Below are 12,539 nucleotides of genomic sequence, written 5' to 3'. Positions count from 1 at the left end.
TAAACTTCCACAACAGTATAATACCTATCACATAAGAGTGCTCTCACAGGAGACAGCTAATTGGTTTGTCTCCATCTGAAACCATTCTTTCCAAGTTAGAAGCAACATTTTGAGGGATACAGGGTCTTTCCATGTTGCCCAAGCTGGCCTCAAACTCCTAGGCTCAAGCAATCCTCCTGCCTCAAGCCTCCCAAGTAGCTGGGACTACAAGTGTGCACCACTGCACCCAGCTGCAGCTGCATGTTCTTGTTGAAGCTCAAAAGCTAGTTCAAAAACCATCTTCAAAAAGATTTGTTTCCAATTTTCTGGATTCACCAACACTTTTTTCCTTTTTTGTTCATGAGAGGTTTGTACAAGCACTAGAATGCTGACTCAAATATAAGAAAATCATCCAATGTCAGCTTCTAATTTTAGTCTCTCCCTTGATCCAAAAATTAACACACATCACCTTGTCTATAAGCTGGATCAGCAGTGAACAACATTTAGTTAATTTACTTCTCAGGTTTACATGAAATTTAATAGTTTCCCACACTGTACAGACTCTTCAAATAACAAAAGTCCCTCAAACTCAAATTCCCCAATATTTTAGGACTATTTCCTAAAGTGCTTTTCTTGCATGCCCTACCATCAGTAACGTCACCCTGGGACAATTGTGAAAGTGGAATACAGAAGGAAACAAAGCCTCAAGGTCCCCTTGAACATCTCCAAATGGACTTTATGCAAATGTCCCAGCAATGGGCTATAAATACGACCTGGTTATTGTTATTAATTCTCAGAATGAGAGTTAGGTGTAAAGTGTGACCAAAATGTTGATTCTCTTTTTGTTCAATTTCAAAAATTCTAACTTATCATTCAAGTAATGAGGTCTGTATTCCACTGTACTGTTACCCAAGAACTCTGTAAATCTTTACCTTTTACTCAAAACTTCACTATACTTACCTTCTGTAAACTCCAGGAAAAGTGAGAGGCTAGGTGTGTGATGCTGCACATCTGTAATCCCAGCAGCTCAGGAGGCTGAGGCAGGAGGATCACAAGTTCAAAGCCAGCCTCAGCAATTTAGCAAGGGCCTAAGCAACTTAGTGAGACCCTGTCTCAAAAATAAAGTAAAAAGGGCTGGGGATGTTGGCTCAGTGGTTAAACGCTGAGGTAAGTGGCTAATTCCTGGTACAAAAAGAAAAGAAAAGAGAGTAAATGAAATTCTAAAACTAAAATTAGAATAGTTTTGAGTTGGGCATGGTGACACACACCTATAATCCTAGCAACTTGGGCGAGTGAGGCAAGAGAATCACAAGTTCAAGATTGATCTTGGCAACTTCTTTTTTTTTTTTTTTTTTTTTTTTTTTTTTTGTGGTGCTGGGGATTGAACCCGGGGCCTTGTGCTTGCAAAGCAAGCACTCTACCAACTGAGCTATATCCCCAGTCTGATCTTGGCAACTTATTGAGATCCTGTCTCAAAATAAAAAACATAAAGGACTTGGAGATGTTGCTCAGCAATAGAGTACCCCTGGATTCAATCCCCAGTACTGGAAAAGGAAATCAAACTTCTATCAGCCTTAAAGTCATCAAAATCTGCCTTCTCAAGGACCCACATGTCATCTCATGAGCCAAAAACAGGCTACCCCATTGAAAATCCTACTTCTAAACCTAGATTTTACTCTATATTTTACCAACTAATGTTAGTAAATATCACAAGACTTGTGTGAGATCTCCAGCTCTATTACCAACAAGTTCAAGCTGCATTTCCAAACACTAACTATGTGATCTGAATCTGGAGATAATATGTTTTCTAAAAAAGACATCAGAAAAAAATCGCCCTTGAGCCCCAACAAAAAGAACCTTGGTAGGGACTATTAACAACAGACAGAACATTAAATCTTCAAGGTATTGATCCCCAGAGTCATGCTTCCTAACTAAATAATAATCATAATAATAATAATAATAATAATAATTAATAAATAAATAATCAAATAAATTTAAAATATTACCAGGTTCTTAAGCCCTAGAAATTACCAGGTTCTTAAGCCCTAGTTGGGAGCCTTTAAGTTGAAAATTCCTAAAAATTCTCCAGAAGCTGACAGAAGTGAATAACTGCTACCCAAGACAACAAAACAAGATTTTCTCATTCTGGTGTCCTTTTTCATTCTTTTTGATCTACCATTAAACTTGTCTATTATTGTATTCTAATCTTCTTTATTAGCCAACTAAAAAGTTTATCCATATGGTGTTCCTGCCTTCATCCTGTTAATTTTGATATCCTTTGGTCTTCCTACCACTTGGAAGAAAAGCAAACTTTTCACATGTGTCTTTTTGGGACCCTTCTCCAAATACTACTAACAAAAGTAGTTGTTTCTTTAGATAGTTCAGAAAGTTATTTTTTTTTTCTACATATCTGACCGGGTACTTAAGTTTTTCTCACATAATTAACCCCAAATTTCAGTCTTATAAATTTAAAACTGGGAATGTGAATCAGTGATAGAGTACTTACCTAACATGTATAAGACCCTGAGTTCCATCCCCAGCACTGCAAAAACAGAAAGAGAGAGAAAGAGATTTTAACACCATATCAACAAAACGCTTCTTCTGAGTTCAGCATAATCCTAACAACAAAACCCAGGCCATCAGAAATGGAAACTAATATTAAGGCTCTCTTTGTTATTGTATTCATTTGTTCTTTAGAGAACATCCACACTGCTTTGCAGGAAGCATTTAACTCACTTTAGAAAATCTTCTTACCTTAAAATGGAACCAAGGGTTACCTCCCTCTGTTGAGTCAGGTGACACACGCCCTGTGCAGGCAGTGCTCTGTAAGTCACTACTGTTGGTGGAAATGCAGCAGACGCTCTGGAATCCCCAACAGCAGTTTCAATTTATGTTCTTCATCACGGATAAGCATATTACTCTGAGTTTCCTCTGAGCCATGAAATGGAAAATATATGCTTTCATAAACACTTCTTGATGCACCTATAAAAATACTGCAGATCCAGTAAGACAGTTAGTTACTAAGCTAAAAGAAAGGTCTTACTGGCTCTCTGCAAAGATCAGCTCCCCTTTGGTTTATGTTTTTATTTCCTGAGTTTGATCACTTAAGCCCCTGTCCTCAGGATTCATTATAAGAACTAATTACCATTTTGTTCCTGTTTATTTCTTGTGTTGCAGTTAACCAATGTATACCATTCATATTCTGTGTGTGTATATGTGTGTGTGTGCATGCACGCACATGTGCGCACGCATGTATGTGTTACCAGGGACTGAAATCTGTCATGTCAAAGGATTAAACAATGCATCCTGCAAAAAAAAGAACAAAAGAGACTAATCCTAGTCCCAAGACAAACAACATTCTCTGAACAAACTTATGATTGACAAAATTTTGACACCAGTAATAACATGGATAACACAGTTTAATATCCGGCTGCCCACCTTTGTCTGGTTTCAGCTAAAAAGGAAAAAACTGTGAAAGACAACTAGAAAATAGCCTTGTCAAAACTAGAAGATAGACCTGGCACTATCATGGAGGAGTTGATGCATCTAGAAGTTAGTCCAGAGCGTATTGTTAGGCCATGATGAGCTCCCACAAAACAACAACTTCTCGAAACCCCGACATCTGGCAAGTCCACCCTATCCCATAAGGCAGCAGAAGAAAAACAAGACTGTCCCATAGTCATGTCTGAACACAGATGATATGAGACCATATCCAAACCATAGTAACAGTCAAATACTATCTTGGCCCTATCTTGGCTTTTTGAGTAATTGTTTCTTTTTTTGCCAATTAAAATTTTAAACTTCTCTGTTCTTCCTGCTTTTAGATGAGAGTCATCAAGATAACCAATCATAGAATTATCCCCACTTCCTAACAGCATTTATTCCAGAGGAAAAAAACTACTGCTTTTAATTCTTCCCCTGACCACCAAACACAAGCCCCAATCCTTTAAGTTCTTTCTAAAATCCTCTTACTTACTGAGACTTCTGTTTTAGCCATAATGTGATGTGATTGGAAGGAGCCCATGGACCTGGTCAGTTTGACTGCAGGTTTGTTTCTGGTGGTCATTGTCTGGAGGTCATTGACAACAGAATTAGATTGGGAAGGTGTCCTTTTTTGGCAACCTAGTCAAAGAAGTCCTCTCTCAAGATGTTTTGTCAGAGGTCTGAAAGTGAAGCAGAGATAACGTGGAAAAGTATTCTAGACAAAGGGAACATCCAGTGCAGGGCCGTGAGAGAAGAGATACATGTCAGAAAGACAACGTGGCCCATTCAGTGAGCAAGAAAGGACAGCTTGGCCTGGTGGCACAGGCCTGTAATACCAGTGACTTAGGAGGCTGTGGCAGGAGGATAAGTTCAAGGCCAGCCTCAGTAACTTAGTGAGACCCTCTCTCAAAATAAAAAATAAAAAGGACTGAGGATGTGGCTCAGTAGTTAAGTGCCCCTGGGTTCAATCCCTGGTACCAAAACAAAGCAAAAAAAAAAAGAAAAGAAAAGAGGGAAGTGATGACTTATGAAAGAAAATATCTATAATATATATAATGTGTATATTATATATATAATAATAAGTAGAATCCTCAAAAAATTAAAAATAGATAACATATGATCCAGGAATTCCACTACTGGTATATTTCCAAAGAAAATGTTAATAGTATGTCAAAGAGACATCTACATTCCCAGGCTTATTACCGACTATTCACCATAGTCAAGAGATGGAAACAACCTAAGTTCTTTTAACTGATGAGTGGACCAAAAAAAAAAGAATCATCATGGTGTGTGTGTACAATGGAATAGTGCTCAGCTATTTAAAAAAAAAAAATGAAATCTGCCACTTGAGACAACACGGATGGAACTGGAGATCATTCTGTTAAGTAAAATAAGCCAGGCACAGAAAGACAAGTACTGCATGATCTCACCAATATAGAGAGTATTTTTTAAAAGGTCTCACAGAAGTTGAGAGCAGAATGGTGGAACCAGAATCCATGGAGAGTGGAGGAAGATAGGGTGAGGTCGATGGGTGGGTATTAAGGTATGGTTAGATAGAAACAAGAAATTCTGGTGTGCTCTTGCACGGTAGGGTGACTACAAGTAATAATAATGTATAACATATTTTTAAATGCTGGAAGAAAGAATTTTGAATGTTTTCACCATAAAGAAACAACACCTTTTTGAGGAACTAGATATTTTTAATCTGATTTAAACATTACACAACGTACACATGTATCAAAACACCACAAGAACCCGGAACAGTGGTGCCACCTGTAATCCCCACTACTCAAGGAGGCTAAGGCAGGAGGTTAGCAAGTTCAAGGCCAGTCTAGGAAACTTAGTGAGACTCTTTCTCAAAATAATAAATAAATAAAAAGGGCTGGGGATGTGGCTCAGCGGTGGAGTGCCACTGGTGCCACTGGGTTCAATACCCCATACCAAAAAAAAAAAAAAGAAAGAAAGAAATCACGTGGTACCCCTAAATATGTATGGTTTATGTTTTTTATGTATTAGTTTAAAATAACTTTAAATTTAAAAACCAAAGAATAATCTTTAACTCTCCCCTTTGGATTCTTCTTTCAGCAATTTAAATCACCAAGCTCATATAGGGAGAGAAAGCAAAGGAGAACTGGAGCAGAAAATTCTAAATTTTCACTGTTATCTAAAATAACAAATAATTGAAGTCAGAAATTATGACTGGTAGTTGGCAGTGGTTATTATTGCTATTGCTGTTTTGCTTTTTTTTTTTTTTTTGCTTAAATTGCATATTATACAGTTATGCGAACATATGTAATACACTAATGCCAAATGCTTTGCAATGATTTCAAGAGTTCTAAAAAATTTAAGCATTATTATTCATGCTTTATGGATGAGAAAACTGAGGACCAGAGACATGGAGTAGCTTCCCCAAATTCACACATCTAGGATATTGGCATTTTCACCCAATCTGGCTCTAGAATCAAAGCACTTGCCCTCTTTGTTAGAGAGCTGACTGAAATCTCATCTCCATTACCCTTCTCTCATCTCTGTTTTTATATGAATTAAATAAGAAAACATGAAAGCCCATCACCTAATAATTAGCACTTAGTAGGTGATCACTAAATAGTAGTTCATTTGATTATAAAAAAATACAATACCTCCTCAAGAGTCAGACGCTTAAGTCCTGCATTTTCATTAAATTCTCTTAGCGATTGCAAAGTCTGTTATGTCAGTCCCCACAGAATTAACTTTTCAACCAGGGCAAGCTGATGTCATTGCTGAAAAGTTTCCATGTACATAAAGCCTATATAATTCAGGTAGAAAACACCAGCACTACAGCTGCCAATCCCAGCTGCCTTCTTTCTCTATGATTCCCCTTCAGAAATTTAAGGTGGAATATTCCATCTAAAAATAACAATACAACACTTGGCAACTAACAAGTGTGCTGCCATGGAAAGATGCTTCAGTCACACGGGTTTTCTGAATAATTACATAAAGCTCTGTTTTAGAAGCTCCCTAATAAACTAGCATGGCCAATGAAAACAGTTTATTGTATCTTTTAATCCTATCTCACATCTCAGTTAACTGGAAACCAATCCTAGAACATCCTACTGCAGAGTTACATACCTTTATGTATTGAAAGCAAAATATGTTAATACTATAGGAACAAAAGTGTGATATTTTTCATCTCTGAAAAATTCTGAAATTCTACCTCTCACCAGAAAATATTACCTAATACATCTACTGTGACCTGCCTCCAACTGTGAACAAGACTCAAAGGAATTGCGAGAGCGCTCACCTTCCTTATGGAAAAAACAAGGTAAATGAGGTTATTTGACTTGTCCAACTTCATATAGATTGTTATTTCTACGGGAAGATAATAATCTTGGTATTGAAACTACAGTCGTTTTTGGAAGTACTGAAAGCATCAGAAACCACTCAGAGTGAGTTTTATCGACATTTTAGTTCTATTCTAGTTTTACTCTTAATAATTTTCCCCCTTCTCCTGAAATGTATGCAGTTTGTGCACCATACTCTTGACATAAACTAACACCAAATTTCTACTGCAGTCAAACACAGTCCCATTTTTCAAAGTATTTTTGCCTATGGCTCCACAAAAATAGAAAAAAAATGCTGATGGTAAATAAAAGTTAAAAAGGTATATCTATATCCTATGAGGAAGAGATGGAAGTCTTTATTTCACTTGGTTCTTGGTCCACACATACATTCCTATACAGTTGAAATTTCTCATACTGAGTTTAAAATATACCTCTGGCACCATTCCTGGTCAGTATTCTAGCTTTCAATTTTGCAACCAGGAAAACATGTAAATCTTTTAACAAAATAGTTTTTTGGAGAAAAATCTTTAAATCATGCTCTGAGAAAAGTTTCTAAACAGTAACATTAATCCATAACTACATTAAGATGTTAGTGTATTAATCAAAGCAACAGATCTATTTAATGTTTAAATGTTAATTGAAAGACTTCTCCTGCCCCAAAACAAAAAATGTATCACAGATCTTCCTTGCTAGTTCCTTGCTTTGACACTATCATTTTGTCCTCTGATATAAACAGCAAAAGGGACCATTACCTGCCGGAGACCTGCCTGGTGAGATATAGGAAATATTCGAGAAGAACAGAGGGAGCTAGGAGCAGAAAAGAAGGTTTCTCTAATCTTTTTTCCGTACATGATGTGGAGTTTATTGATATATCTGGCAGTAAACCTGATCTCAAGGGCTGACACAAAGCACGAGTATTGATCTATGATAGGCAGGAGGTAGCATAAGATGAAGCCCAATGAACCATAAGAAACAGTCTCCTGGAAGGCTGTGCACCAAGGCAGGATGAGGGGGCAAAACTTCCACAAGCTGGTTCAGGACACCTTGGAGAGGAAGAAGGTCACTAAGACATTCTACTTAACTCCCTGGTTATGCCAACCACACAGAATTTCAGATCAAAGTGGTGGTAGAGTGGAAAAGCCAGGACCAGAAGTCTGGAGACCTGAGTCTGAGACCCACCTCCAGTTGTCTTGCCTATCCATGCCTCATTTTTCTCTATTTGTGAAAGGAAAAATATGGGGGCTGGGTATATAGCTCAGTTGGTAGAGTGCTTGCTTTGTAAGCACAAGGCCCTGGGTTCGATCCCCAGCACCCAAAAAAAATAAAAATAAAAAAAAATAAAAGGAAAATTATTTAAAATTCAGGAAACTCTCAGGTATCTTTAAGGATTAAAATTCTGTGACCCTATATGATGCATAGAACTTATTATTTTTAAAAAAATATTGACACTGGGGTCATACATAGGCTAATCCTGTAAGTTTTGATTTACCTGTGGACCAGTAATTATTTACTTAAGGTAAAGACACCTTAATATTTCCTCCAGTAAAAATCTATAACTTAAATCTAAGCCCTGATATCTAAGCATAGACAGCAGAATCGGCATTTTTAAAAAGCTGGAGATAATCTAGTCAACAGTGAGGCTAGTGGGCCTGGGCCTGAACCTTGACCTCCAATTTAAGGAGGTACCTAATTTCAGCTGAGGGCTGGAGGATTAGCAAGTCTCCTTGCACTCTCTCTGGATTTTCCAAGACTTCCTGAATTTTATTCACCCTCTTCTAAAGAATTGTTCAAAAAGCATCACAGCTACCTTGTCAGTTATCCAGTTGCTTCATGAAACACTGCTACCCTCTGAAAACCAGATCATGCAAGGTACTGTCTCCAACATCAGGGCAGAACCAGCAGGGAAGCAGAAACGTTGGCTTATCAAGAAGTACAGTTGACATTACAATAAAGAAACTACGTCTGAGGATCAGATTTATGGGTTCTTGAACAAACTACTTATTTAGGGTAAGGAGAGCCTTACTATCTCCTCTTGTAAAATTTTGTAATGTAAATCTAAGCACTGAGATCTTGCTATAATAAGGGAGAAATTGCACCATTGGTCTTTCCATCTCCCTCTTCAAGGAGGATTTATGGCTCTTAGTGAATCAAGATTCTGCACTGTGTTATTCCATAAGTGTGTTTTCAGCACCTACTATACATTTAGCATGATTTAAGAAACACAAGGCTGGAGGTGTAATTCAGTGGCTGAGCAAGTGCTTAGCATGTATAAGCTAGCATCAAATCTCCAGCACCAAAAAAAAAATTTTAAATAAAATAAAAACAGAAGGAAGTAAGGAAAGGAAGGAGGGAAAGAGGGAAACACAAAACAATTGGCTACCAATTCTTCTAGGTGGATATAGAAGCTGCAAACATGCAAGAAATTCAATAACTAAATGATTAATGCAGATATTAAGTGTTACATTGACTTAATTTTTTACTTCTCAGCAGGAGTGTTGAACAAAGAGAATGGAGGAGGCTGTCCTACTCAATCAATCTTCTTTAGTGACGTATTTCCGGCTTAGAGGTTTATCTGTAAATCAGAAGGTGCAGATGGCTGTGTTTTCCATATTCCTTGTTTTCTATGTCCTGACGCTGATCGGGAACATCCTCATTGTCATCACTATCATCTATGATCGCCAGCTCCATACCCCTATGTATTTCTTCCTCAGCAATCTGTCCTTCATCGATATCTGCCACTCCACTGTCACTGTCCCCAAGATGCTGAAAGACACCTGGTCAGAGGAGAAGCTCATCTCCTTTGATGCCTGTGTGACTCAGATGTTCTTTCTGCACCTCTTTGCCTGCACAGAGATCTTCCTCCTCACTGTCATGGCCTATGATCGGTATGTGGCCATTTGTAAACCCCTGCAGTACATGACAGTGATGAATTGGAAGGTATGTGTGCTGCTGGCTGTGGCCCTCTGGGCAGGAGGAACCATCCACTCCATATCCCTGACCTCCCTCACCATCAAGCTGCCCTACTGTGGTCCTGATGAGATCGACAACTTCTTCTGTGATGTACCACAGGTGATCAAATTGGCCTGCACTGACACCCACATCATTGAGATCCTCATCGTCTCCAACAGTGGGCTGATCTCTGTGGTCTGTTTTGTGGTCCTTGTGGTGTCCTATGCAGTCATCCTGGTGAGTCTGAGGCAGCAGATCTCCGAGGGCAGGCGGAAGGCCCTGTCCACCTGTGCAGCCCACCTCACTGTGGTCACGCTGTTCCTGGGACACTGCATCTTCATCTACTCCCGCCCATCCACCAGCCTCCCAGAGGACAAAGTGGTGTCTGTGTTTTTTACTGCCGTCACCCCCCTGCTAAACCCCATCATCTACACCCTTAGGAATGAAGACATGAAGAATGCCTTGAACAAGATAATGGGGAGGAAGGAGAGGAAAGAAAAAAAATGAGAATGTCTAAGCCCTCAGAAGGCCTGGTGCTCCAAGTCACAGAAATGTCTGGCAAAGAATGCATTATATTTATCAGACTACATTATATATATATATATATATAATATATTATATATATCAGACTGATTATATTTATCAGACTATATGGCTTATAAAATTATCCTCTGACCCAATATCTAACATCATAGCAATAGCTATGATTAGTAATACCTTTCATTTCCTATAAATTATTCTAAGCACTGTGCATCAACTTAATTCTCACAACAACCCTGTGAGGTAGGTATTATGCTTATTTATACATGAGAAAATTAAAGCTTAAAAGAGCAAATAGACTGCCCAAAGTCACCCAGTTAGGAAATATTGACTAATTTTTACTGAGCACCTTATTTGTGCTAGGTACTAGGTTTAGAGTCACAAATAAAACATATATATAGTCTCTCCACCAAAGATCTAGTGGAAATAAAAATGAAAATATGAATAAATACATTGTAATTATAGATGGGATGAATGCTGTAAAAGAATGGAGCAAGGGAGAAAGGAAGAGACTAGAGTGTCTTTAGACTGATTGGACAGGAAGGCCTCTCTGGGTTGATTTAGGCTGAGATAAGAAAGATGAAAGGGAGCCAACCATGGGGAAGGAGAGGTGATGGACATTCCAAGCAGAGGAAATGGCAGGTACAAAGACCAATGCTGGGAAAGTCCATGGCTTGTTCTAAGACATAGAAAATCAGTGTGGTTATAGCTTAGACTATAAAGCAGAGCGTGGCAAGAGACTGTAGGTAAAGAGGCACGAAGCACTTTCCAGGTTCTCTTGAGGAGTTTAGAATCTTCCAGTACCATGAGAAGCCACGAGAATGAGGTAAGCAGAGAAATGCTATGATATGATTTACATCTTAATAAATCATTTATTCATTATGTAGTGAATCCATACATTACCACATCCTTAATAATCACCCAACATTGCTCTAAGAGTTAGGAAAAAATACCAACTTGAACGAGACATGATTCAAGCCAACACTTTGAATTTAGCTGTGGTGGTACACACTCTAGCAGAGTGTCATGTGCTGAGTGGACAGGGAAAACCAGGAATATAAAGAGAGTATTGCAGGCAGTGGTATCTCTATACATATTTACAAAAGAGTATGGCATGTTGGACATCACCCTTTCATTCTGACTGTGAGAAAGTCCCTCTGAAGTTCAGCAGGGATTTCCTAGCCCATCAGTGAGGATGTGATCAACAAAGTTTTAAACCAAAATACACACACTGAGGATTGAACTCAGGGGCAGTCAACCACTGAGCCAAATCCTCAGCCCAAACCCTTCACTTTAAATGGTACTTTTGCCAGAAAATGTGTTACAGAGGAAATTCCAGCTACACAAACCATTTCAGTTATCCAGGGACCTGGAGAGGTTTTCAGATAGCACAGGTTAACTTCTAACAGACGTATCTAGTGGGTAATAGAACAGTCTCTTTCCCAAAGATAACTCTGAATAGTATAAAACTGTTCATTTGTACTGGTTGATGCAACAACTGAACCAAATTAGAGAATTATAGAATTTGTATAAAATAAATGCTTTAGTATAGGAAAGACAGATAATAAGGAGAAATAGCTTTCTAAAGAGCCCATATGGAACTGCTCTGTGTAGGAATTAGCCACACAGAGGAACATATACAACATGACAGACAGTGCTTCTGACACTCATTAAGGCCGTAGCTGGTAACACTGTGACAGAATGATGTCCTGTGGCTTATTTTTTCATAGGAAGCAAAATTTATAACACTACCCATTTTCAGTCACATTAATTTTCACAACTGTCTGAGGAGGTAAAACTAAACATTTATTCTCCATTTTTCAAAAAATATTTTAAACTTGGGGATAAGATAAAAATGAAATGAGTCCTTGCATAAATAGAAAGTAAAGAATAAAATGAAAATGTCTTGGCTCTGTAGTTCACTTATTTAAAGGAGAAAGGGAGGTCATTATCAATATAAAAATGTGTTCAGCAAGTTTTTATTCAACAATTAAATTTCTCAGATGGCAACAATCTTCTAGTTATAGACTACAGTAACTAATGTTGCCATAATACAAATAAACAAAGCACTGGGAATTTATTTCTGCATGAAAGATAATAATGTATATGAATACCTTTGCATATTAAAGTCCAGAAGGCAAGGTATAATTACATCCTTTTTCTCAGTTTTCAACTTGTGTAAAGTAGTAATATCTGGACTTCATCACATCATAGATAAATAAAACTCTTACTTTACTTGGGTTTTATGTGAGAATCATAGGGTATTGA

The 12,539-nt window shown here is 38.0% G+C and overlaps 1 protein-coding gene across 1 annotated transcript; it reads left to right on the top strand.

Moving 5' to 3' along the window:
• Nucleotides 1–9,290: 9,290 nt before the first annotated feature.
• LOC124978159 (olfactory receptor 4E1) lies at nucleotides 9,291–10,238 on the top strand. The gene has a single exon (XM_047542286.1). The coding sequence runs from the start codon at nucleotides 9,291–9,293 to the stop codon at nucleotides 10,236–10,238; it is 948 nt and encodes a 315-aa protein (XP_047398242.1).
• The last annotated feature ends 2,301 nt before the right edge of the window (nucleotides 10,239–12,539 follow it).

This window comes from Sciurus carolinensis, chromosome 2 (assembly GCF_902686445.1).
Source record: "Sciurus carolinensis chromosome 2, mSciCar1.2, whole genome shotgun sequence".
NCBI classification, from domain to species: Eukaryota; Metazoa; Chordata; class Mammalia; order Rodentia; family Sciuridae; genus Sciurus; species Sciurus carolinensis.
This window is presented reverse-complemented; position numbering and strand designations above follow the sequence as displayed.